Source organism: Tiliqua scincoides, chromosome 2 (genome assembly GCF_035046505.1).
Source record: "Tiliqua scincoides isolate rTilSci1 chromosome 2, rTilSci1.hap2, whole genome shotgun sequence".
Classification (NCBI taxonomy): Eukaryota; Metazoa; Chordata; class Lepidosauria; order Squamata; family Scincidae; genus Tiliqua; species Tiliqua scincoides.
The window spans coordinates 116,453,219-116,479,196 of record NC_089822.1 but is presented as its reverse complement, the minus strand read 5'-3'; the positions used below and the strand labels follow the sequence as shown (position 1 = coordinate 116,479,196).

The 25,978-nt window shown below is 46.4% G+C and overlaps 1 protein-coding gene across 2 annotated transcripts in view; it reads right to left on the bottom strand.

The window, feature by feature from the left end:
- Positions 1–20,840, bottom strand: part of PLXNA3 (plexin A3) — a 71,508-nt gene extending 50,668 nt beyond the window's left edge. The window contains exons 1-8 of one of the 2 annotated variants that reach the window (XM_066617890.1): positions 19,752–20,840; positions 18,529–18,711; positions 9,396–9,524; positions 7,554–7,654; positions 5,483–5,606; positions 3,328–3,484; positions 2,282–2,381; positions 130–244 (exon numbers count right to left, since the gene is read on the bottom strand). In XM_066617890.1, coding sequence (XP_066473987.1) covers positions 130–244; positions 2,282–2,381; positions 3,328–3,484; positions 5,483–5,606; positions 7,554–7,654; positions 9,396–9,524; positions 18,529–18,711; positions 19,752–20,825 — 1,983 coding nt within the window. In that variant the 5' untranslated portion in view covers positions 20,826–20,840. The remainder of the gene's footprint in view (positions 1–129; positions 245–2,281; positions 2,382–3,327; positions 3,485–5,482; positions 5,607–7,553; positions 7,655–9,395; positions 9,525–18,528; positions 18,712–19,751) is intronic. The other variant, XM_066617889.1, reaches the window with a different exon arrangement.
- Between the last annotated feature and the right edge of the window lie 5,138 nt (positions 20,841–25,978).

Below are 25,978 nucleotides of genomic sequence, written 5' to 3'. Positions count from 1 at the left end.
GTATTTTAATGTCTTAACTGTTTTTAATATATACTGTTTTATTTTATGTTTGATATTGTTACCTTCCTTGAGTCCCCTTTGGAGTGGGAGAAAGGCGGAATAAAAATACGACAGACAGACTCTTCTCACCTCAGTAGTGTTGACTCGTCCCTCCAGAAAGAAGCACTTGGCAACGTTGTGGGTGCAAGTGTGTCTATATTTACACCAGTGGCAAGGATAGCGGCTGTTTACACAGGACAAGCACCTGCAAGAGTGAGGGAATTCTTTTTAATAGTCTGTAAGGAAGCAAAAACAAAATAAACTCATATATATCACCATACACCTCTACTTATTTTTCCCCATCCCTGTCCTCATTGTTCTGCCTGAGGAAATGAAACTCATGAAAAGGGAGGAAGAGGAAAAGGAGAGGGAGCCTGAATGAATCAGCTCCCCAAGTCTTGTGGGAGCCATCTGCTAGCTGTGGAGACAAGCCCTGGGGGGATGCTGACTGAAGCCATTGCCAAAAACTCAATGGTGTAAAAGCCTGGATGCTCCCAAATCAAGAGAATGGAAAGTACTTCAAAATTAGAAAATGTACACGATATCTTAGTTTAAAAACAAAGTAGCAAGAAGAAAGCATGCCAAGCCCAGAAAGAAAAGTGAGGCAGGAGAGCTGGTACAGCTGAGCGCCCTAGTGCTTAGTTTTCAAAATGAGATGTAATGGGGGTCAAAGCCTGCTATTTTGCTCACACCCCTCTGGCCTAAATAAGCTCTTTCCCCTCATTTCTGGGGAGACAGCTACCTGTACATAATCAATGGCAAAAAGAGCACACTGTGGGGAGTTTTCTTTAACATATTCCTGTTCCAGGACCTTGAATCCGAGACAGATTCTGACAAGGTCTTGAATTCTCTCTTCCCGGTAGTCAGCTTTCACATTTGTAATCTCCTGAGAGCAGGGACATATTCTGCTTATGTTAAGGCATTTTTTAGTCCCTTCATCCTGTCCATGAGCTCAGTGCAGTTCTGTCCCCTGCATTTTATCCTCACAACTACCCTCTGAAGTAGATTTGGCTGAGAGATAGTGGCCCACCCAAGGTTACCTAGTAAGCTTCACAGGCAAGAAAGGATTTGAACTCAAGTTTTCCATGTCTAACACATCCAGGCCCCACAATCCACTAGTGTTCTCGCAGCGCAAGGTCCTTTACAATTGTTGCAAACAGTAACATGTCATTTTGGGCAGTTGGGGTGCTGCCGTGAGTGGACATGGTCACACACCAGCAGCCTCCCAACGAGTCCCGGCACAAATATGTCAACTCATTGGAGGGGTAGGAGAAGGGCAGAATAGGGCAGAGAATGGAGAGGGGAGTGGTGTTTGTCAAGCTTGGGAAAGGGGCAGTTTTGGCAGCTGTGCTTCTGTCAATATCTTATCCCCCTTCCTGGGGCCACTTGGTTGCTGGGACAGGACCAAGCAGACCAGTGGTTCTCAAGCTTTCAGCACCAGGACCCACTTTTTAGAATGAGAATCTGTCAGGACCCACAGGAAGTGATGTCATGACTGGAAGTGACATCCTCAAGCAGGACATTTTTGACAATCCTAGTCTGCAACCCTACCCACGCTTACCTCAGGAGTAAGTCCCACTTAATATCATTGTTAAAAGCATATAAAGAGTAAACTGTTAAAAGTACAGATCTGTAACATTTCCCCAATGCAGTCACATGCCATCGTAGCATCAAGTCTAATATATTAGAAATAAAACATTGAAATGAATGGGGACCCACCCAAAATTGGCTGGGGACCCACCTAGTGGGTTCCAACCCATAGTTTGAGAAACACTGAAGTAGACCATTCAGGCAGCAGAGGCTTACTTCTGGGCAAGGGAACAAATGTTCCCTTACCCGGAAGAGACCTCTGGGACTGTCTCCCTCCCCGGATGCAGCAAGCACTTCAGTGACACAGCTGCATGGGGGGGGAGGGGGTTGAAAGGATTGGGCTGCTAGAAACCCAATTGCAGAAAGAGAGGAATGCTGGTTGACTCAACTCGTAAACCATATAATACCTCTTATGGGTCACTTGCACTTTTGACCTGCTTCTACATGTGGGGGGAAGATGATATGCCTTTCCCATATGCTTTGTCTTAATTAATCATGCTAATAATATATCCAAAATTAATTGTGAGCAAGAGAGAGATGAAAGAATAAGAACAGAGAAAATAACATTTTATCAGAGAAGCGGGGAACTTCACAGCTGGGGCAAAGCTGAAGGACTAAAGGAAAGAAGCACCACCCCAGGGTCAGAACTCACGAGCGCAGAAGGCTGCAGTCATAAAAGACAAAGTTTGTGCTGGCAAATTCCACACCAGTCTCCTTGGAGAGGAGTCGTAGTCGAACACTGCGGACATCACCTGAGACAGCAGACAGGGCATGGGGGAAAAGATGACACCAACAGCCAGTAACATTAGTGAGCGTGTACGTGTAGTCATATTCCTGATTAATGGGAAGCAAGAATAAACCTCTACCCTCTGGTTCCACACTCAAATTCAGTAATGCAGATTAAAACCCTCTCTCCACACACAACCATGGACTGGCAAAGTGTTGTGTGTAGAAGATCCATTCCTTCATCTCCTCATCACCTAGACTGCAAGTATGGAGCAGTAACTGACCTGTGTTAAATGATCTTCTTGAGTATATAGTGCATAATTGGGAAGACAAAACACTGCAATGGGTCACAAGCTTTACTTCATCTTAATAACAACCACAACTATAGCACTTTCAAGTGTTCAAAGTGCTGTAATCTTTACAACCGCCCTATAAGAGAGGATAGCATTTAACATCTATTATGTCTAATGTATTTATCAGGATAGCATTTATCATATGTTGTAATCGTATTTTACACTACTACAGATAGGGTTAAAAAGCTGCGAAGGAGTGGCTTGCTTAAGGCCACCTAGGGATTTTATGGCAGAAATGCGATTTGAACCAAGGACTTTCTCTCGATTCATAGCTCAGTCTCTTGGAGCCAGTGAATCAATTTGTGAATCCATTTCCCCCTCCCCATAAGAATAGCCCCACTGGATCAGGCCACAGGCCCATCTATTATATTATTATATTGTTATTAACAGTATTTATAATACTGTTATTATAGTCCAGCTATAATCTAGTCCAGCTGTTTTAGTCCAGTTATAGTCTATAGTCTATATGGACTATATGTTATAGTCTATAGTCCAGCTGTTATCTAGTCCAGCTTCCTGTATCTCACAGCGGCCCACCAAAAGCCCCAGGGAGCACACCAGATAAATTAGCTTACTTCCAAACTTCCAGATAAATTAGCTTACTTCCCCACTTCCAAACACTCACCATTCTCCCCAGGTGGTTCATCCCTCAACGTAGGAGAAAGGCAGTGGACCTCTCCATCAAGCTGGAGTTGCCCCTCACTCTCTCCAAGGCTCTCAAATGAACAGGTCACACCAGCAGTCAGATCTGGGACATTGTGTACAGTCAGCTGCAGCTGGAAATATACCCCGAGAGAAAAGGGTCACATACAAAATATATATCCACACAAAGATAACCCATACTTTACAGCATAGTGATTAGTCTTTAATGAGCTACCTGACTCTTCGCTGTTTCTCTGCAACAGACTACATGGTTACCCCTCAGTAACATGTATAAATGAAAGAAATTAACCGTTTTCCTCAACAAACTGAATAATTTATTTTGCTTCTATTAGTGGGGGGGGGGAGGAGCAAAACATTGAAGCCCTGCCCTTTGTCTACTGGAAATCATATTCAGAAACTTCTCTGGCTTCCAAGATTCCACCAGGCATTACCTCATTTCCTTTCAAGCATATCCTTGCAACCATATGGACTAAATACTTGCTTTTTAAAAATTAAACCTGAGATTATTCTGAAACTTGTTCTGCAGGTGCGCACACAGGGCCAATGCCCTAGCTGCCCCAAATGAATAGGAGAGACAGGACATGCCACAGACAATCTATGGTTCAACAGGTGTATGTAGACATTTATAGAAAACTACTTATAATTAACACACAGTTTATACTTAAGTTTATTCTTAATTAAGTCTAATTAAGCTAATTTACTGACTTTATAAAGATGCCATATTCAATTTAACCATCGAATCATCCAGAAGTCTTCCCTGTGACCCAGAGATTCCCTGAAATGGTTCACCAAGTCATTATGTCATCAGTCAGTACCAAGTTAGGGCCCAAACCTATCCAACTTTCCAGCACTGGTGCAAGCTCCGAGGGAAGGGAACAAATGTTCCCATACCTTGAGGAGGCCTCTGTGACTGCCTCCCCAATATAGGAAGCAGTGCATACCCCATTGGCACAGCAGCACCAGCACCAGAAAATTGGATAGGATTGGGCCCACAGTTATGTACCCAATCAGAAAATAGAGGGAAGACACTTGGGCTGCAATCTTGTGCATAGATTCCTGGGAATAAGTGCCATTGGATGTAGTGGGACTTTTGAGTAAATATGTATAGGCTTGCATTGTTAAACTGGACATAATTAGGTTAGGGATGGACCACGGAGTACTATATTCACATTCAAATGGCTGTGACTCTCATTCACTTAAATTATAAAACACTTTTTATTTTAATTAGTATTATGTAGCCTGTTTTTGTTCATGGATTCCTTTGGGGTCAAATCACCCTTAGCTGAATGTTCACACAGAACAAGCATTGTGAGCCCTTTGGGGACAGGGAACCATTTATTGATTATTTTACTATGTAAACTGGTCTGTGAACTACTCCTGCTGAAAAGCAGTATATAAATACTCTTAATAATAAATAATAATTCTTTGTAGAAAACCTGCAACACTGGAGCATCTAATGGGAAGCAATTCAAGAGATGCGTGGAACTCGGCACACATGTTGGTGGATGTCTGCAGATCCCTTAGCCAAGGATGTCAGTAGCATATAGAGCCCAGTAGGAACATTTCAATTTAATTAACTGAGGGCGCAATCCTAACCAACTTTCCAGCACTGGCATAGCAGTGCCAGTGGGACATGTGCTGCATCCTGCAGTTGGGGGGCAGGCACAGAGGGCTCCTCAAGGTAAGGGAAATGTTTGTTCCCTTACTTCAGAGTTGCATTGTCCTTACCTCATTGCAGGAAAGTTGGTTAGGATTACACCGAGTCAAACAACTGCTTCTGTGTATACTACATGCATAGTATGAGTGAATGATAGCAAAAATTTGACAGGACAGTGTGTTTATATTCTTGAGACATCCTGTAAAATTTGCATACCTACTGTTGATCTGTATGTGCATATGATTTTGTTCACACATATTCAACACACATACAGCAGTACACAAGCTGTATCCTACCTTTGAAGGATCAGTCCTTGTCTTAACTTTTGAAATGAGTGCATCTGGAGTCATTCACACAAACACATATACAGACACCTGTACCAAATAAGGTGTGGCTAGCCCTGCTCCACTGCCAGACAGTATTATCTGCAGTTCTGCAGAAATCCAGAACTTACCACAATGCTGGGCTCAGTCACTGAGATATTATTGGGCTCTACAATCAACCGCACACATTGAGTCAGAGTCACTATGAAACGGTTTGGCTCTGCAGCACGAGGACACTGATTTTCCCTACAACACCTGAAGGAAGAGAGAGAGAGAGAGAGAGAGACTCTGTTTGGAAGGGAAATGAAATCTCACAGCCTAGCATTCCTGTCTTTATCAACCCTTTCTTTGCCCTTCTGCACTTATGGAACAGAAAACCCCATAGCAGCCCACTAGCAAGAGGGTGACGGGAAAAAGGGACTTGTAACAGTGACAGCACTGAGGGATATTCACAGCTGTGGTGGGGTTGATGTTCTTTGGATTTTGAACAGGGAAATCTAGACACCAGAAAAGAGACTAGCGAAGTAAAGCCGGCAGAGCAGGGGTCAAGCCAGGAGATGGAGAAAGCAGAAGCAAAACAGCAGGATCAGCAATGTAGGCACATGTGTGAGTGTGCCGGAAGGAGATTAGCCTGGGGAATGCAACACGGACCTGCTGCTTCCACTCCAGAGCCCTGGAGGCTTGTTAGCATTGGAACCAAGGCTGCTCGGGGAGTTGGGGATGGAGATGCCTGCTTTAAGGACGAATGAGTTGCAGTCACATACCAGGGAACCCAAAAGTGGCAAAAAAAGACAAAAGACAAACATTGATAGTCAAGAAATAAGGGGCACAGATGTAATGTTGGTGTGGGAAGAGTAACAGGTTATTACAGAGAGCCAAAGACTGCAACAGGAGGATTCGCTTAGACTCCAGACTGAACAGAATCAGCAGCATTTGCTTCTTTTTCTGCTCCTTTCCTTTTCCCCTGTACTATGGGGTGGGGGTAGAGATGAGCGTCACCTCCGTTCTCACCACCCCCAAAATCTCACATTGTTCTATATTAAGATAGGAGGTGCAAGGATTTGGTTCCAGGTGCTAAGACAGTGTCAGGGAATTGGAAAAGGAGGAGAAACATCTGCCAGTAAACATACAGAATGTTAGGTGGGTGGGGAAAGAGCTCTCCTCTGCCTCATTCCAACTCTCACTCCCCCCCCCCAGCTTTATTCTGACTCCTGCAGGGCAAAAAAACAAAAACAACAGACATGCAGCATAATCCTAACTATGAGGAGGGTTGCAACCCTAGGAGGTTTGCAAATGTGCTGTAAAGCATGTTTGTGCCTCCTCTAGAGCAAGCTGCACCAACACACAGAGATGTGCTGGCACACAGAGGCTAAATGTGTGGCAGATTGCGGGGCGAGCCTTGCATTGGCAGAGGTTGGCTGACACAAGGCTCGAGGGTGGGTGAGGAGGAAGCGGGAGGGAGGCAGGCAGGGCTGGGATCCGGCTGTTATGCTGGATCCCAACCCCCGTTTCCGAGCAGCGCAGAGCAGCTTCAAGCTGCTCCGCTCCCCTCGGATTTGTGCCAGCTCCAGAGGTAGTGCAAGTCCAAGGAGACCCATAGCGGCTTACCCCGGGGTAAGGGGAAGAATTTCCCCTTACTTTTGTCTGAGCCACTGTGGAGCCTATCTCACACTGGATACAGTGCAAGCCTCCTGGCTTGCCTGTTCCAGTGCAAGATACAATTGCGCCCTAAGTGGCACAAAGGAGAAATCCATCTTTGTCTTCCACGGGGCCAAATGCTTCATTTTCCTCCCCACACCCAATGCTACCACCAGTGATAAGTTACTGAGCGGAGAGGAAAAGCAGAAAAGCACCATCTCTCATTCTCTCCTCAAGTCAGGGGACAACAGCTTCTATCTTCTTCTTCTCACCCCTAACCCCCTCTAACTCTTGCCTCCCAGTCAGCTCAGTGCTGGCATATTTAATAGGATTAAGGCTCCTGCAGAGTCTAGATAAGAAACAGAAAGACAAGGGAGGGCATAGGAGAAGGGGGGAAATATCACAGTTGGCTGCCTCCTTCTCACTTGACCCCCAGGTATAGGAGGTGGGTGGGGAGGAGTGGGGCTAGAAGTGGATTCTCCCTCTGTGTGTGTGTGTGTGTGTGTGTGTGTGTGTGTGTGTGTGTGTGTGTGTGTGTTTAGTGGCAGTGGGGAGTTCTCTCACCTGTTATGCAGGACACACCAGCCACAGTGTGGGTCTCTCGAACCGAGGCACTCGGCACAAGAAGAGTACTGCTCACAGTTCTCCACTGGAAGCTGCACCACCTTAAAGAAGGGATAAAAACCTACAGATTCAGAGGTGATAAGAGGTTCCTCCCCATCTCTTGCTCACTCCACATCCCTTTGGGATTGCCACCGCCCCAACAAAGCTTTTCCTAACATCTCCTAACCTCCTATCTTCTCCTAACATCTATATGGCAAGCTGAAATGCAAGCAGGAGCAGGCTGCCAACACAGACAACGAGAGAAAGACACCTGTTAAATTTCTGCCTGACATACAGCTGTTCAAAGCATAAGAGCCCCATCAAGCAAAAAAAGTTGGCAACTCTTCATTTCATCTATCTCCCCAGTAGGCCCTAGCGACTCCACACTTGCTGAACTTCCTCCAACAGGAATAAAATCTTTCAACTCAGTACCTGATCTCACAAAACGAGCAGCCTTGTCAGTCCTTTAGGAATAAAATCAACATTCACTTCATAGAAAAAGCAGCTGTTGCACTGTCTATCCCCCTCAAACCCCTAGGCCCTAGAGTTGTCTTGCCTCTTCAGAACAATTTAGCTTGCTCACGTGTGTATGCACACACCCTTCCCATGCTGTCATTCCTAACACTGTGCTATAGGTTTTGCCTCCCCACCTCAAAAGGTAAAACACACTCCAAATGGCCTCCACCTTGTAAGCATGTGGAATTGAATTGCTCCATGCCCAGCACTGTCCTAAAGCAGAGCCATATTTGTGCCACAGTGCCAGGCCAGGAACAAGAGGCATTTTAACTCCTAAGAGGTACCAGGGCTCAAACACATCTGGAATTAGTGCCTTATAATGTGGAAAACCTGCCTCCCAACCCTTAGAAGTGTGGGGCTGCGGCTCTAAGCAATCACATAAACTAGGCATTATCTGGAGTTCTGTGTTCAGAACACTACAAGATTTCCCCACTACCACCCTGCAAAAAAAGCCATCCAGACCAAGATTTCAGTGCCAAAGGGTCAAGCCCTCTTCTCCCAGTGGCCTTGATCCAGTTTCCAGTTTCCCCCAAGGTTGCTATTTGCCCCATTAGGAAAAACTTGTAGGCACCCAAAATAACAGCTTTGAGTAAGGGAACTGGACGGACAGTCCAATCATGAGCTGCCTGTTGCACCAGGACTGCCATGACACCAAAAGGGCTGCCACAGCATCCTGTGCACAACAGAGCAACCAGCAGCAGCTTCTCAGGGGAAGGGAACTTTCGTCCCTTTCCCCAGGTAAGGCAAGTAGCCCCAAAATGGGGCTACTTAATTCTGTGGCAACCCTTGGGCTGCTGTAGAATCAAGAACCTCCGTGTTGGGCCCACAGGCCAACACGGAGGCTCTGGATGCAGAGAAGCAGAGCTCCTCTGATGCCGCCTCCTTCCCACCCCGCTCTCTCCCCCGGCATGCCCCCTCCCTGCCTCCCCCATGCCCCCACCTACCTCTCCACTGCTGGGTTTGGGCAGCAGTAGAGCGGCAGAGCAGCAGTGGTCCATTGGGCTAGCCCAGCGTCAGCTGGCACTGAGCTAGCATGAGAGCTGGACAGGTGCCGAGGGCTGCAAATGTGCCTTACGGCACATTTGCAACACTCAGCACCAGCAGAGGACCGGCATAAGAGCTCAGGATTGGAGCCCCAATCCAGATTACTCCCCATCACTGTTTTCAGAAGAAAACACAACTACTTGTTGTGGTCAACTACTTGTTGACCAGTCAAATTACAACAGAAGCCACACAGCCATTCTGCCTGCCTGAGAAATAGTACCCAGCCCTCGCCCCAAGGTTGACCTGTCTCTGACTGAGCAAATAGAGGTATCGCTGATCAGGACTCAAGACCATGTCACGCAGCAGGGGGTCTCCTGGCATCACTGGCACAGTCTCGTAGAAATGGGCTTCATTGGGGTTGTCCACACGCACCTGCAAGGTATGATTGCACAAAGAACTTCATTTGCACTCCAAATTTAGATTACATAATTCTCACATTCTTCTCTTTCCCTTCCCCACCCCACCCTTGCTAGAACCACACTGCATATTGGAAGGCTTTTTTTTTTTGTTATAAACTTCTGCCTTAGCAAACAGGGTAAACATAACAAAATGGAAAGGGCACTGTGAAAAATAAGGGAGGGCATGCTGGCACAGGAAGAAAGCAAGATTCAGCACACTGAAAATGGAGTTTGGTTCAAACTGCAGCTCAGCTCCAGCAGCAATTTGTTGCACTGCAACTAGACCATCTCACATCCCCACTTATCTGTAAAGCAGAAATAGTATACTGACCCAACTGATTGCTTTGCTATAAAGACAACAAGAATTGTGAAGTATTTTGTGCAGAAGTAAGGTGCTACAGAAATAACAAACCTACTATAAATGGTGTCAGCAATGGGATCTTATTTCCTTGAGAAAAACCATGAGCAAGAGTGACTGAGCTAAGATGGAAGGAACAGCAACATATATCATCATAGGAGGCCACAAGAGGGACTAAGAACCATTCCATGCATAGAAGCTCAGCCCATGGGGACAGTGAAGACTTTTGCAAATATCTCCTACCTAAAACCATGAGATGTTCCTCCACAAGTATGGAGCCAGTGTCAGATCTGGATTCAAACATTTTCCACATGCCCGCTGGACAAGCTACTGTGCCTTCAAATTGGTTGCTTAAAGTTCAAAATGTCACATGATTCTGAAACCCAAGTATATGCCTCCATTTCTTACTGTGCCAGTTATAAAAGGCACGTCAGGTTTTTTTCCTTTCTAATAAATGCAAGAAACAAAGAGTCAGAGCCCTCCATTTGGTTACTGTATTTGCCAGGGGAAAGCTGCATAAGTCTGTACCTTTGGTACCTCAAGAATACTTTGTACTCATGTACTGGAATTGGAATTGAACGTTCCATGCAAAAAATGATCCTTATCCATAATTTCCCATCCATAAAATGGAAATGTTAATTGCACATTACACAGGGATAATTGAACCCGCACACCTTGTGACTTACCAAATCAAACGACAATCCACAAATAATATATGGAAACAATTGGGGACACATAAACTTCCTGTTTTTGTTATCTGCTTGGCTCTGCCAAAACTTGGGGGTGGGTAAGGGACTGTCAAGCACTCGGCAGCCTACAGTTCAGTATGTGCTGACAGACTGGACTCAACTTGGTTTGTCACCAGCTCTGCAGGGCTGAGGTAAGGTTTGTTAGTTAACACCACACAACTTTTTTGGGCAGGAGACAGAAGGGCTATGGTTAAGTGGAAGCTGAAATTTTCAAGAATTAAAAAAAAAATCTGAATGTACAACACACTAGATTCCAGGAAGAATCCTGCATTTAGGAATTCTAAGAGGTGTACAGTCTAGCTCTTTGAAAAGTCTGGACTTGAGTCACCATTTAGGGGGAGAGGTATTCGGGGTAGTGGGGTATAACAGATAGGAATGGGAACTTGAGTCAGGTAACTTGAGTCTGAGTCACAAAAATCAGCATTTTTCGCTGACTCGTGGAGACTTGAGTCACCTGCACTGAAGACTTGGGCACTGACTCGAGTCTGAGGTCACTGACTCAGCACTCAGTCCCCACACATGCAGACTTGAGTCTTCTGTGTCTTGGGTGTGCTTGCTTACCTTTTTCGCAGTGTGAAAGACCTCATGAGCAGCAAGGGAGTTCCAGCCAGGAGGCAGGGAAGGGTTAATGTTTTGCTTTTGCATTGGGTGGGAGGCAAGGAGGCCTCTTGCCCATCTCTAAAGGAACTGATGGTCAGTGGACAAAGAATGGGTGGTTTGACTTTTTTTGGTTTTGGATGAGGGAGGGCATGAGGAGGAGCCCAAGGGGGTTCTTGCCTTGGAATTGGGTGGAGAAAACCAGGGAGGGGGAGGAAGTGGTTCATAGTGATCATTCTTTCCAACCGCATGACTGGCTCCTGTGCACTCCAGTAGTGTAGCTAGAGGGGATGCAAAACACTAAGTTTTGCAGGGAACCTTACCTTGGTTTGCAAAGCACTACGTGTTGCACAGAGCCTCACCACAGGTGTGCTAGCAGCCCCCTGCCCTTCAGAGCAGGTGTGGCAGGGTGAGGCAGAACCACCTTATAGTAGTCCGTGGAAAAGCACTGCAGCTGCTCTGCCTGCTTACACCCAAGAAGGCTCTCCTTACACCCAAGAAAGCAGGTGTAAGGAGAGCCTCCTCAGGTGCAAGCAGGTGGGGCAGCTACAGTGCTTTTTCATGGATTATGATAGGGTGGTTCTACTTCACCTGCTGGCCCCACTCTAAAGGGGAGGGGGCACACCTGCAGTTAGGCTCCTTGCATCATGCAGTGCTTTGCAAGCTGAGATGAGGCTCCCTGCAAAACTTAGTGCTTGGCACCCCTTCTAGCTATGCTACTGGTGGGCTCCGTTGTTACTTGGGAGAAGGAAACCTCATTGAATGACCGGTGCAAATGGGACTACTTCTGAGTAGAACTGCAAAGGACTGGGTCATCCTGATAGCCTCGCAGCTGCTGCGCATGACCCTCCTCCCTCTTGCTATTTCCATCTCTGTGGCTCTCTCCCTTCCTGCCTTGTTTACAGAAGGGATGGGAACATCAGGAGAGTGTTTAAAAAGAACCCACACACACACACCCCAGCAGCGTGGGGGGGGGCAGGGACTCACAACTCTACTCAAGTCAAGCCGCGCCGGACTTGCCCATCCTGGGCAATAGATCATTCAAGGCCAAGTTATCAAACTGCATATGATCAAACTACATATTTTAAGAGCATTTTTTGGTGGTCATTTTTACCTTGCAATAGCTACAAAAATGCCATCAATCCAAAACAACTCAGTTTTTTTTTAAAAAGAGATGCATGTTTTTTAGCATTGCCAGTTGTGCAGAGAGTCAGCAACCAGAGCATGTAGGATGCAATTCAACACCCTAAGGGTACCAGTGGCCCCTATTGCCACTCCAGAGACAAAGTGTTGTATTGAGAGAGTAGTAGTTGGCAACCTTCAGTCTCGAAAGACTATGGTATCGCGCTCTGAAAGGTGGTTCTGGAACAGCATCTAGTGTGGCTGAAAAGGCCAAAAAAGGAGTGACAATCCCTTCCACACCGGGAGCAAGTGCAGTCTGTCCCTGGTCTGTCTCCCTGGCTATGGGCCTTCCTTCTTTGCCTCTTAGCCTCAGACTGTTGGCCAAGTGTCTCTTCAAACTGGGAAAGGCCAGGCTGCACAGCCTGCCTCCAAGCGGGCCGCTCAGAGGCCAGGGTTTCCCACTTGTTGAGGTCCACTCCTAAGGCCTTCAGATCCCTCTTGCAGATGTCCTTGTATCACAGCTGTGGTCTACCTGTAGGGCGCTTTCCTTGCACAAGTTCTCCATAGAGGAGATCCTTTGGGATCCGACCATCATCCATTCTCACGACATGACCGAGCCAACGCAGGCGTCTCTGTTTCAGTAGTGCGTACATGCTAGGGATTCCAGCACGTTCCAGGACTGTGTTGTTTGGAACTTTGTCCTGCCAGGTGATGCCGAGAATGCGTCGGAGGCAGCGCATGGTGGCGACAGCCATAGAACACAATATTGGTCAACTTGGAGCACAATGCTGTCGAGGAGCAATTTATCCAAGTTTATATGTTTTCTATGTGATAGTAAGATTTAGTTAAGACTAGCAATTGCACTCTGTGAAAACCTGCTCTCTGCCACTGTGCACTTCTACATGACTTTGGAAATTACAAATAGTTATAACAGAGACAAGACAAGAATTGCAGAAGTTAATCAAAATGGCTTTCATGGAGAGGATTCAACACTCCAGTGTATTCTACTGTTTTTGTAGGAAATGCCTGCTTCCGCAAGCTAAAACTCAGACATTAATTGTCTTTTGACTGCTCAAACGCTCAATAACACTAACAAGATTTAATTTCCCAATATGGTTATTGGTAACCATATTCAGGCAACCCCAGATAGAATTTAGACAACTTCTGGAACCAATTCCAACACTTTCAGAAATCCAACAGTGGGATTCCATCCCTTCCTCATGAGCATCCCACAAGACTCATACCCAACCAGAGACGTAAGCCTGTTAAGAAATGTGCAGAACCACCACTCCATGCAGGATCTTGGTGCACAAGGATTTCACTTGCAGCTGCATATTGAAAGAAAATTGTATGCATATGGAAGTTGGAAAATTATCTGAGACACTCACCCACACAGCCCAGATGGAGCCACTGATGCCACCAAGAAAAAAAATATATACAGCATATATTAGAGGGCAAAGAAAGGGCAAAGTGCATGCCTGGGGAAGTGAAATTTGTCTCACATGTGAGATTTCTGAAGAATAATGGCATATTTCATACTAAAGCTCCCATCATATTTTCTCTAGAGTAAACCCTATTGCTTTTGAAGGAGTTATCTTTCAAGCATGCTTCGGATTACAGCCCTATTTAAGTTCCTGCCAATTATTCGGCAATGGGTGAGCAGTAGGACAAATTACTTGCTGGAAGGCACATCCCCCTCAGATTGTGCTGTCTATTGATGGAGTGTAAGGGCTTTTTTCCAAAATGGCACTAGACCTTGTGCATGGAAGTTTTTAGGAGGTCTAGACCCTAAACAACATGTTGAAAGAGTAAATGTTCAACCCTGCCCAATGGCCCCAATATGGATTTTTCAAATTCACTTTATCACAAAAGGTTCTCAGTGCAACATTGAAAAGACAAAAACAAAAAATGCTAAAAAAAAAAAAAAAGGGAAGTCTTATCATGAAGCGCTAGGGAGAAAGAAACCCTTCTCTCTAACACCTTCCCTACAAAAGGAAGAAAAAAAAAAAACAACCACCCCTATCAAATAGCCAAGGGATAATCACAAATGAGACTAACTATTTGTTATGCTTTGTACTTTTGGTATCGGGTTGTCACACCAAAGATGATTACCTGAGTACTATCACCCTCATCCCCCAACTTCCTGGGTTATACTGTGAATAAGGTACTTCATTCATATGTTCTCCAACAGCTTGGTCTTGCAATGGCTTCTGAAGCAGGACATGTTACTACAGTGATCATAGCACTTTCCTTAAGAAAAGTTTAATACCTGTAGTGCACGAGAGCTCATTGACCTTATTAATCTGAATAAACACTGGCTCTCTCCATAATGGGAATCAGCAGAAAGAGAGAGAGGGAGTACACACACATGCAATATAGAGAAAAGAAGTTATCTGGCATTTTGTATCCAGGGGTGCAGTTGAAACATGTGTAATTGCAGAGTTGACAGGTTTATGCCTTCTCTTTCAAAAAATTAGCTTCTAGAGTCCTGGGAAAATGAGCAGAAGACTGAAGGACCTTAGTGCACATTAACACACATTTTTAAAAGGCACTGCCTAAATGCAAAATATTTCCCAGAAACAGATATCAGAAATAAAGGACCACTATTGCTAATTAGGCACAGTTAGATCATATGCTAGACCCCAAAGAGCATCAACCTTCCTAGAGGGAGGACAAAAGACTGAAACAGGAGGGAAGAGAACCAGCTCTGCCTTACGCCAAGAACTCCTCTATTAACACAGCTAACAAAGAGCGTGAATATGAGAGACTGGGAAATATCGCTACTGAAATTTATTTTTTAAAAAACTTTGTAAGATTCCTTCATATGCCTTTGGCTTTGGGCAAGGGCAAAGCCACAGGAGGAAATGGATCTTCCTCCCCCTTTCCAGTATTTCATGATTATCTATACAGCCCACAACCATATTAAGAGCAGTTTAGAGAGAGATTACTTCTCCCCATGTCACGAGGTACCTAACTGTAAAAGGAGCAATGCCCACTCCAAAACCCCACCCTGAAAAGGCTTGGAATACTCACAGATGAGATTAAAACAAGAGGCAGAATGGGGACAGGTTCCCTTTTTCCACATCTGTGGAGGGTACCTACAAGAACACACACAGACCCTTGTCCCAAAGAGAAAGCTCAAAGAATCTTTCATCCTGACCAACAAAGCCCCATTGAGCCTCCCCCACAAACCAACCAGGCCTCTGGGGTCAGTGCACTTGTAGGACTGGGGATTCAGATACAAGCCCCCCCCCCTTCCCTAAGGATGGGATAATGGATCTTTTCAGAGCAGGCTGAGGGAACAGGCAGGTCACCACATTTCCCTCTGTCCCCCTTGGGGGGGGGTCACCCCAGGGTAAGACTCCAGGCAATGCAGCAACAAGGCAATTAGTGTAGTAAGGGCAGCAGAGGGAGATCTGGGAATGGCAAAGACAGACGGACAGGCTACCTCCCTGCCTCCTGCCATCCTAATTGAATCTCCACGTTTGCATGAAGAACAGAAGGGGGTCGTGACCTCCTTGCATGCCCCCTGGGAGGGGTTCAAGAGTTTAAACAGCATTTCGCTTCTCCCCCCCCCACACACACACACAAGTTGTAACTCAATTCCATGCAACCAGCCCCAAAGACCAGACGCAGTGGCTCCCTGCGCCCCATACCCTTCCACTCCAAAACTGACAAAACAGCTCGAAGAGGGCAAAAAAAAAAGCTGAGATAGCAGCTGCGTTGTGTCCTTTCCAGAATTAGGGCAGTCTTGAGGCTGAAAAGGCAGAAAAAGGCACACCCTTGAAGGGCCTACACCGGCCTACTGAAAATTACAACTCAAACAGCAGGAAAGCTGAGTTGAATCATCAAGTTGGAACTGAGGTGCATCTACAAAAGCCAGGTAGCTCCCAAGGCTGATGATATACAAGTGGGGCCTTGGAATCTGTGAAAGATCCATTCTCAGACCCCCTGTGGATACTGAAAACCACAGATAATGAAATGGTGGTTTTGGCCACGATTAAACCCCCCTTAATCGCCTCCCGAGGGCTTTCTGAAGCCCACAGAGGCTGTGCGCATCTTACAGCAAAATGACCATTACAGCAAAAAACCCGCTACCTCCAGTTTCCCTTGGGAACCGGAAGTGACATTTTTATATCTTTTAAGGCATTCTGAGGCCCAGGCAGTCTCTCCACTTCTGAACCAGCTCAACACACTCATCACACACACATCAATAGGCAGTAAACTCAGGGCAGAAACTGCTGAGCTCAGAACAAAATGTGTCTGGGAAGAAAAAAACACACATACACACCCTGGGGTATCTGCATCTCTAGTCTACATCATCCATACTCCTCAGGACAAACCTCTGCTACCCCAGTTCACACTCCTTTCTCCAACTCTCACAATGCAACACAGGCTCCACCTACCTCCTCTCTTCTCCTAAGACATGGACTTCCCCCACCCCACCAAGCTGGATGCAGGAGATATGTACCAGCTCACTTGCTGCCCAGTTAATATTTAATGCATCCAGTCTGTTGGGCACAAGTCTCTGCAGAGTAATAATGGCAAGGGGTGGGGGTTGCCAGTAACAATGACTTTTCCCCCACCCCCACTTTACAGCAAGCAAAGCTGAGGTGGATGGGCTGAAAGGAGAGATTTTTATATCAAGGGGAAAAGCACCTCATGCCTATGGAGATGTAGGATCTCCAAAAACTCAGTACAGTATTCAGTCAGGGCAGACTGCAAAGGCTGAGGAATTATATCAAGAGCTTGTCCGGTCATCTTCACTACAGCAGATGTGAGAGGCATCTAGACCACCATCCCCTGCAGGTGTGACTGCGGGAGGTGTGGGGCAGCCTGGAAGTTGCCTCACTTTCCCATGGGGCTTTACCCAATTCCCAAGCGTTTAGCTCCTAGCAAAGAAGCCCTTATCCTCTTGGCATTTCCTTGGCACTTTCCAGACTCACTTCCCAACCATCAGCAACCAACAACGAGAGGACGTGATAGCAGAAGTGTGATGTTAGTTTTGAAATTAAAAAAAAAAAAAAAAGGCATGCCACGGTTTAAAGTTTTTTGGAAGTTATCCCCACCTGGGATTAGAGGTATGTGCAGAACTATGGTGATCCAGCACCAAGGGAAGGACACTCCTCTACACAAGGTCAGACACACTCATTTCTTTAACAAAATTGCACAGAAAAATATAGTCCCAGGAAATGCATTTTAGGCTTCCCGGACCAGATGTTGAGTTGTAAAATGTTCTAAGAGTGGCTTGATGCTCATGAGACCTGGCTGAGACTAGATGTTCAGAAGGGTCCCTTCTGCTTTGTGACAAGTGACCTGACCACAGAGACCTATCTGGATGACAAGTGAGGATCAATTGTAGCATATTATCCTAATAAGAGTTGGCACCACAACTTCTAGAAAAAAGGGTAGCAATGCCCAGAGAGGATAGTCCCTATCAAGACTATGCTAGTGTATTAATATTCCACTAACCTGAGCCAATTTTGACCATAATATAGCCCAAGAAGTAAGACGCATAACATTGGTGTGCACAGTGCTAACAAAGGAATGAATCTGAGCAGCAGTGCCTTCCCAACTTAGTTAGAATTTCAGCAGCCAAATTAGCAGCTAAGCTTTCCACACATTTTCCATTAACAGCTTGCAGACAGGAAATGGAACTCTGCTCTCCACAAGCAACTTTGCCTTACCTTTGCTCCACCCCAAAAGCCTGTACTTAACGTTATTACTGCTTATTGGGGGTGGAGGTGGCAAAGGATGCTACTGGAGGCTTGGGATGAGGTGACACACAGCCACCCATCACCAGCTAAGGAGGAAGTATAAGCTTTTTAGTCCCTGGCAGAGGGGGCAGCTGGAGGTACTAGCACAAAACAGGAGACCAAGGGCCCAATCCTAACCCAATTTCCAGCACGGACATAAGGGGACTGCGACTCCGGGGTAAGGGAACAAACATTCCCTTACTTTAAGGAGGCCTCTGTGAATGCTACCCAACTGCAGGATGCAGCACACGTCCCATTGGCATAGCTATGCCAGTGCTGGAAAACTGGTTAGGATTTGGGCCCCGAACAATCTCATGTAGGCAGCCATAGACGAATCACCCATCCACCCATTCCTCTATATTCTCCCCCACCTCCAGCAAAAGGAAAATGTCTCACCTTCTTGAGGTTGCCAGCCCGGGTTCCAATGAAGACAACAGAGTGGCCTTGATAAGTGTAGGCAGCAACACTAGCCATGCCCTCAGCCTTCTCTTCCAGCAGGGGACGTCCCTCAATAACCTGCAGCCCCCCTAGGGGCTGGTTCAGCACCAGCCCACAGAAATTTCCATTGATCTGCATGGGCTGGGAATAAGGAGGAGAGAGGAGATGTAAGGGTCAGTATTACAAAGGATCTTGGTTCCTTTCTCTGGCTGCATTACAGAGAAAGGGTTTGGTTACATGTGGACATTCTGCCTCTACTTATGCCCTTTGGGGTGCACATCTTTAGGGACGGCATCAGAGGTCAGGCACAGCCTAAAGGGCCAAAACTTCTAAAAGGGTCCACTTGGCTGAACCCTGAAGCCCCCATACCCATCTGGGACACCGGTGACATGGAGAACTCTGCTCCATCACCTGTCCACAGGAAATGGAGCGGAGTTCACCCTTGCACCACCAGTGGCATCTACTGCAGCTGCTGCTCTTCCCCCCTGCTTCATCACCCAATACGTTATGGGGATGCAACCACCACCACAGTCCACCCTTTCCTATCTCACTTCATTTTAAAATGTCGAAATGCACTGCTCTCAACACAGCAGCAGGCGCAGAGTATCAAGGCATTTCAAAACAGAGCTGACAAACAGAAAAAGGACCACTGCAGCTCATGCTCCCCCTTCCTATTGCCCAGTGTCCCCTGACCACCAGAGCTTAAGAGGCAGGAGGGGGGAGACCAGCAATTGGGGCAGCCCTTTTTCTTCTTAACTGGCCTCACTACAGTGATGACACAGAGACTAGTTTTTCTTCATGCTGTTGCACCAGGTCTCCTCCACCTATTGGACAGACTGCGGTGGGGAGGAAGGAGAAGCTGGCCAAGCAGCACAAATGGGAAGGGGGGCCCCACAGGGCTTGCGTCCAAGAGCCCCCACATTCCTAAGTGCGTATTTTAGTATGGAAGGAGAAAAACAAGGTGCATTTGTTTTGATCCTCAGAGCCAAAACAAGAACTTCCATTCTAGGTTTGTGATCCTGGAGTAAAATAGGATCAAATTTAACAGGTTGGTGAAAAGGGGCAAGAAGATTGTTTTGTGCCAGCACTTCTGGGTCCTATTTCTGAGAGGAATGGAAACCAGCAGGCAGGAAATGAGAGAGAACGAGAGAGAGAGCACAGATTGCTTGACCACATAGTACCGTATTGATGCAGGGCAGCTCTTTGTTGAGAAGCCACGGGAGGGAGAGTCGTCCCTCTCCACGGTAGCATGACTGGATGCGCTCGCGGATGCGTTGATTGACCTCATCCAGGGTGAAGAGGCAGAGAAGGCTCTCACGGGGTGGTGCTGCCCGATTCTTCTGGCCTTGTGAGAAAGCAGCATAGAGCACATCCTGTCCCTCAGCAATGCCCAGTGACTGAGCCAACTGGTGACCTGCCTTGGCCAACTGAGCAGCTTGCACTAGGCGATATTCCACACCATCCTTGGAGCAACCCAGGGGAAATTCCACATATGAGTAGAACTCTGTGTCATTGGCGCACAGACGCACAATTTTGGATGAAAAGAAGCGCTCCCCACCAGTGACACCCGGGCCTCCTGGACCTCCTGCCGGCTCCAGAGGCGTCTGGGCTGTGTCAAGCTGCAAGGTGAGGAAATACACAAAACCTCCAGACACAAACGCTGAGACATAGTATATATCGAAGGCTGGGTAGAGTGAGAGGGTGTCTGAAGGCACCTTGATTTGGGAGGAGACAAACTCATCCTGGTAAACAAGACTAAACATCTCTTGACTGGTGGCGTCAGGGGTCAGGCGGCGGCTGGAGAGGGTGGGGAAGTACTCCGAGCGCCCACCAATGGAAGTGCCAACAAAGAACTGGCTGGGTTGCCTGGGTTGCTCCACAATTACACCAACCATGGCATCTGGTTCATTCCCACCAGAAAGATAGTGTTCTTTCCGCTGGTGTGGCTCACCTAGCTTCACCAAATCATCAAGCCGCAAGAGCTGACACACCCCTTGCCAAACACTGCCACAAGCCACTAGTCGATTGCCAGCATAGTCAATCAGTAACAACTTATTGACATTGTCAGCAGGAGCCAGTTGATGAGTGCACAGTCGCACACCAGGTGGAGGGTAGCATCGGGGGTCATCTGGCACCGGTCCCGTAGTGTGAACCCGCAGCTGGGTCAGGTTGGCTGAGAGCTTGTAGATGCGGTTAATGGCACCAAGATAAACCTCGCCCGTATCGTGGTGAACAGCCAGGTGTGTGAGGACCATATCCGAGACTGTGAAAGTGGCACGTGGCGGTAGGATACTCAAGACAGGCAGTGACGAGGAGAGAAGAACAGCAGTGGCGGTGATGGCAGCAAGCAGCAGCCCCCACATGATCACCAGGGAGTTGCCTGGGCTCAGGCAGGGCCAGGCACAGGCAGTTCATCCAGCCTGCAAGGGGGAAATAGAAGGGGGTTTGGGGTCACTCCAGCATTACGCTGCATGTTAAAAAAAACACAAATAATTATGTGGCACCTTCAAGATAACAAGTTCAGAAACACAGACTTTTCCAATCCTATGTAGCCTTACCTAGGAGAAAGCCTGAGCTCAGTGAGACTTACTATCAGGTAAGCATACACTGGATTGGGCTCAAAAGTTTCAGAGCAGTATTAGCTGCTAACAAAACAATTCTCTGTAATAAGGGGCTCAGGTTTAGGCTACTCCCACAATCTTTCTAGAGCCTCACATTGTGATTTAGTGGCCTCAGAGACTTCACAAGAGCTTGGAGGAAGTGGTGGGCATGTTGAGGATCCACACTTCTCTGAGTGAAAAGTCACAGCCTCCAAGGACCTGGTTTTCTCCTTACATTTACACTTCCATTTCCAACACCTTTCTCAGCTTCTCATTAGCACCCACCATACACAGCATGAAGTAGCACCTGCAGGATTGAGAAACAAGTACATCACGCCACACACACACACACACACACACACACACACACACACGCACACACACACTGCAACAACTAAGAAAAGCTGAAGGCAGTAATGCCACCTGTCACACAAAATGAACAAATGTTACTTCCTTCTAACTCAGGGCTACAGGCTGATCGGAAACCCCCCCCCCCAATACATGTTCTATGCACTTCCTAACATCACCATCTTAATGCAAAATACCCCCAGCCTAATTTAAACATGACACCAGCAAGAAGAACTAACCTAGGAAAAGACACGTTTGCCCAGTATCTCACTTAAACTGGGCCCAAAGCCACTGCATATGTAATTTAGTACACCAGCACAGCCCCAGCCGAGGCTATAGATCCCTGGCATGCTAATCATGCACATGTAGTGGCTGACGGCCTGACTTAAATGCAGTGCTGGGCATATGTAAATGCCTGATTTCTAAATTCTTGGCTGCCTGTATCATGTTTAAACCACATCTTAAAGGCTGGTTCGTACATGCAGATCCATTGAAATACATGCAGATTCAGTGCCAATGGGCAATTTTCTCAGTGGAGAAAGGCAGTATGCCTCAAGGATCTGTCCTGGGGCCAGTGCTTTTCAACCTGTTCATAAATGGAGACAGGGTTAAGTAGCAAGGCGGCCAACTTTGCAGATGACATCAAACTTTTCTGAGTGATCAGAAGGGATTGTGAAGAGCTCCAAAAGAATCTCTCAAAACTGGGAGAACAGGCAGCATAATGGCAGATGCGTTTCAATATAAGTGCACATTGGGGCAAAAAACCAACACATATAGGCTAATGGGTTCTGAGCTGTCTGTGACAGATCAGGAGAGCGATCATGGGGTACGAGTGGACAGCTCGATGAAAGTGTTGACCCAATGTGCGCCAGCAGTGAAGAAGGCTTATTCCATGCTTGGGATCATTAGAAAAGGTATTGAGAATATAATGGCGAATAATGCCACTGTACAAATTGATGGTAAGGCCACACCTGGAGTATTGCATCCAGTTCTGGTTACCACATTTCAAAAATGATATAGTAGAGATAGAAAAGGTGCAGAAGAGAGCGACAAAAATGATTATTGGGCTGGGGCACCTCCATTATGAGGAAAGGCTACAGCTTTTGGGGCTCTTCAGTCTAGAAAAAGGGCACCTGAGGGAGGACATGATTGAGACATACAAAATCATGCAGGGGATGGATAAAGTGGATGGGGGGGGTGTTCTCTTCCCTCTCACACAACACCAGAACCAGGCGACATCCACTAAAACTGAGTGTTGGGAGAGTTAGGACAAATGAAAGAAAATATTTCTTTACCCAGTATGTAATTAGTAAGTGGAACTCCTTGCCACAAGATGTGGTGACAGTATCTGGTCTGGATGCCTTTAAAAAGGAGATTGGACAAATTTCTGGAGGAAAAGTCCAGGTTACAGGTAACATCGCAGGTTACAAGCTGTGATGGTATGTGCAACCTCCTGATTTTAGAAGTACCTTAGAATGCCAGATGCAAGGGAAGGCACCAGGATGCAGGTCTCAGGTTGTCTTTTGTGTTCCCTGAGGCATCTGGGAACTATGAGATGCAGGAAGCTGGACTAGATGGGCCTTTGGCCTGATCCACTAGAGCACTTCTTATGTTCTTATGAACTTAATATCTTAATCAAGGAATGATTTTACACATATAAGTGAGCCACAGCAGGTCAAACATCAGATTTTCATATCACCTTTCCATTAGATTCACTTCATACTGAATTCACTCTTCATAGCTGAGAGTGAGAAATCAAGCGATGTGCTATGTATGTGTGAATCAGTCCCTTCACTTACAATCCTCAACTACGTGCTAGATAAACACACATCCCTAAAAAGCTTCCACATAATTGCATTCTTCATCTATCCTCCAGACTAGCCAATGCTATACATCCAAAACTGATCCCCACAAGTGTTTAGACAGCAGTTGCCTCCTGCCACTTTGATGAATTAATATAGAATACATATTAACCTCAGGCACAGAGGGGGAATTGCATGTTGGTGGTTGAAACAGGCAGGAATGGGTGGACTGGGGCCCATAGGCCAGATCTGACCAACAAAGCAATTCCACCTGGCACTCAGTAACCTCATTTAAAGTTATCAGAGCCAAGCTGGTATAGACTACCAGATGGCCTGGGGAGACCTGGGTTCAAACCTCCATTCAATCATGAAACTCACTGAGTGACTGTGAGTCAGCCAGTCTCTCTCAGCCTAACCAACATCACAGGGTTGCTGTGAAGAAAAAATGAGGAAGGGGACAATCATGTACACCACCCTGAGTAAGTAAACAATAGTGTGATGAACATAATACTCAGTTTTTCTCATAAGAAAATTTAAATGGTAAAAGATATTCCACACACCAACATCCTCGCTTTCTGGTTCTCCCCCCTCCAGCATCCTAATTGACATGGACATGAATCCCTGTCATATCATATATGTATAGAGAAAAATATGACCTCAAAAAATACAGGATATATACACACACACACTCATGCATACCCATACTCCAGACCCACATCTATTCTGTGGTAATACACCACCCTCCAGCCCAGCTCCCCAGGGCCAGCTTTAAACCAGTTGGACCAATTGCTCCTGATTGGGCTCCCTGCCTAAGGGCCCCCCAAACTAGGGTAAAACTAAAAAATAAAATTAATATTTTTACTAAATCATTTCACAGTCACTAAGGGCCCAATCCTATCCAATTTTCCAGTGCCGGTGCTGCTGTGCCTATGGGGTCTGCACTGCTTCCTGTGTTGGGGATGCAGTCACAGAGGCCTCCTTAAGATATGGGAACATTTGTTCCCTTACCCCGGGGCTGCATTGTGGTTGCACCGGTGCTGGAAAGCTGGATAGGATTGGGCTGTAAAACAGTTAGGTTTAGTAACTAAATACTTTTCAAAGGTAATCAGTACATTTTGTTTATTTACTTGTAGTCTTACTCATAGGCAATTTGAGATTAAAATATGCTTTGATCCATTTGGTCCATTAACTCACATGTACTTTTTAAGCACACACTTTGATTCCTTTCCATTCTACCATAAAGTCTATTATAAATTTTATTTATATCTCCATGATTCTATGGACTTTGGCTGTGAACCTGGGGCCCCGCCAAAAAATGTTTCCAACTGGGCCCTGCAGCTTCCCATACTATTTTGAATTTCTTGTCCAAAATGACACCTTCCGTAGCCAGCCAGCTGCATGCATGTATGTACACGCATCCCACCCCATGCCCCCTAGCTTGCATGGCTCATGAAACAAACAAGGTCAGTCAGAGCACAGTCTTCCTACCCTAGCTTTGTCTGTTCCCTGACTAGTAGCAACTGTCCAAGATCTGATATCTTGGCAGAGGTCTCATACCCAGTCTTGCTACCCAAGATCATCTAACTAGACATGTCAGGGACTGTACCTTGGACATTCTTCATGTAAAGTTTGTGGTCTACCACTGAACTATAGACCATATTTAAAAATAAGTGAAAGAAACTGCATGTGGGCAGAGGAGTCTGTTTTGTGGTTATCTATGCAGTGAGGGGGAGAAAGAGGGGTGTTTCAAGCTGCCCAGCAACTTTGCTCCCACCCCAGAGCTAAATCAGAACATCCACGCACATACAATCCTATGGTCTGCAATATTACACAGACACCTGCCAATAGCTTCCAATCGCCTTCCTATCGTTCTCCATCACACTAAGACACTGAATCTTCCACACCTAGTGTGGTGGCCCTCAACAGCTCCTTAAAAATGACAATATCAGAACACACCACCATCACAACCTCAAATTTTCCAACACTTCTCCTTCCCAACCAGCCCATCTGTGGATTTCCCCTTTCCACTCACATGGCACATTTTGCAGATTCTCACATAATCCATTTCCCCCTTTGCTTCATAGAATGCTACTCTTTCCCAACACAGTCCAAAGTCTACAACACCGGCCACATAGCAAACATCTCCCGTCCCACAGACCAAGCTCTACCCTTCATGTTTTTTGTTGCTTGCCCCTCCAAAGCAGATGTGAATTATAACCAGACCCCTCCCAGAAAGGCCTGGAAGAAGCACTGCTAAGGACTAGGTAAAACAGCAGCCATTGCTGTTTCCCACAAGACCAGATACATCAAGATCCCAAATGCACTCACTGGAGAGGAGAGCATGCAGGAGGCAACCACAAATGTTCCCACTAATAAAGAGACCAACCTGTTAGACATCCATTTTGGTGTGGTCCATCAGATATAGCTTTGACACATCGCAGCCATGAAGTCAGTGGGGGCAATCTGGGACTCAGTTTTGTCAGTCTTTAAAATGGGAATAATCTGATCCAATTTGCAGAGCTAGTGTAGGAATGAATGAAATAAGACAATGCTGTTAGCAGTACACTCGGTTCGAGGTAAGAACAGAACCTAGAATTCCTCCCTTCCAGAGCACATCGCCATCAATCAGGATGACCCAATTCCCAGAGGAAGAGACCC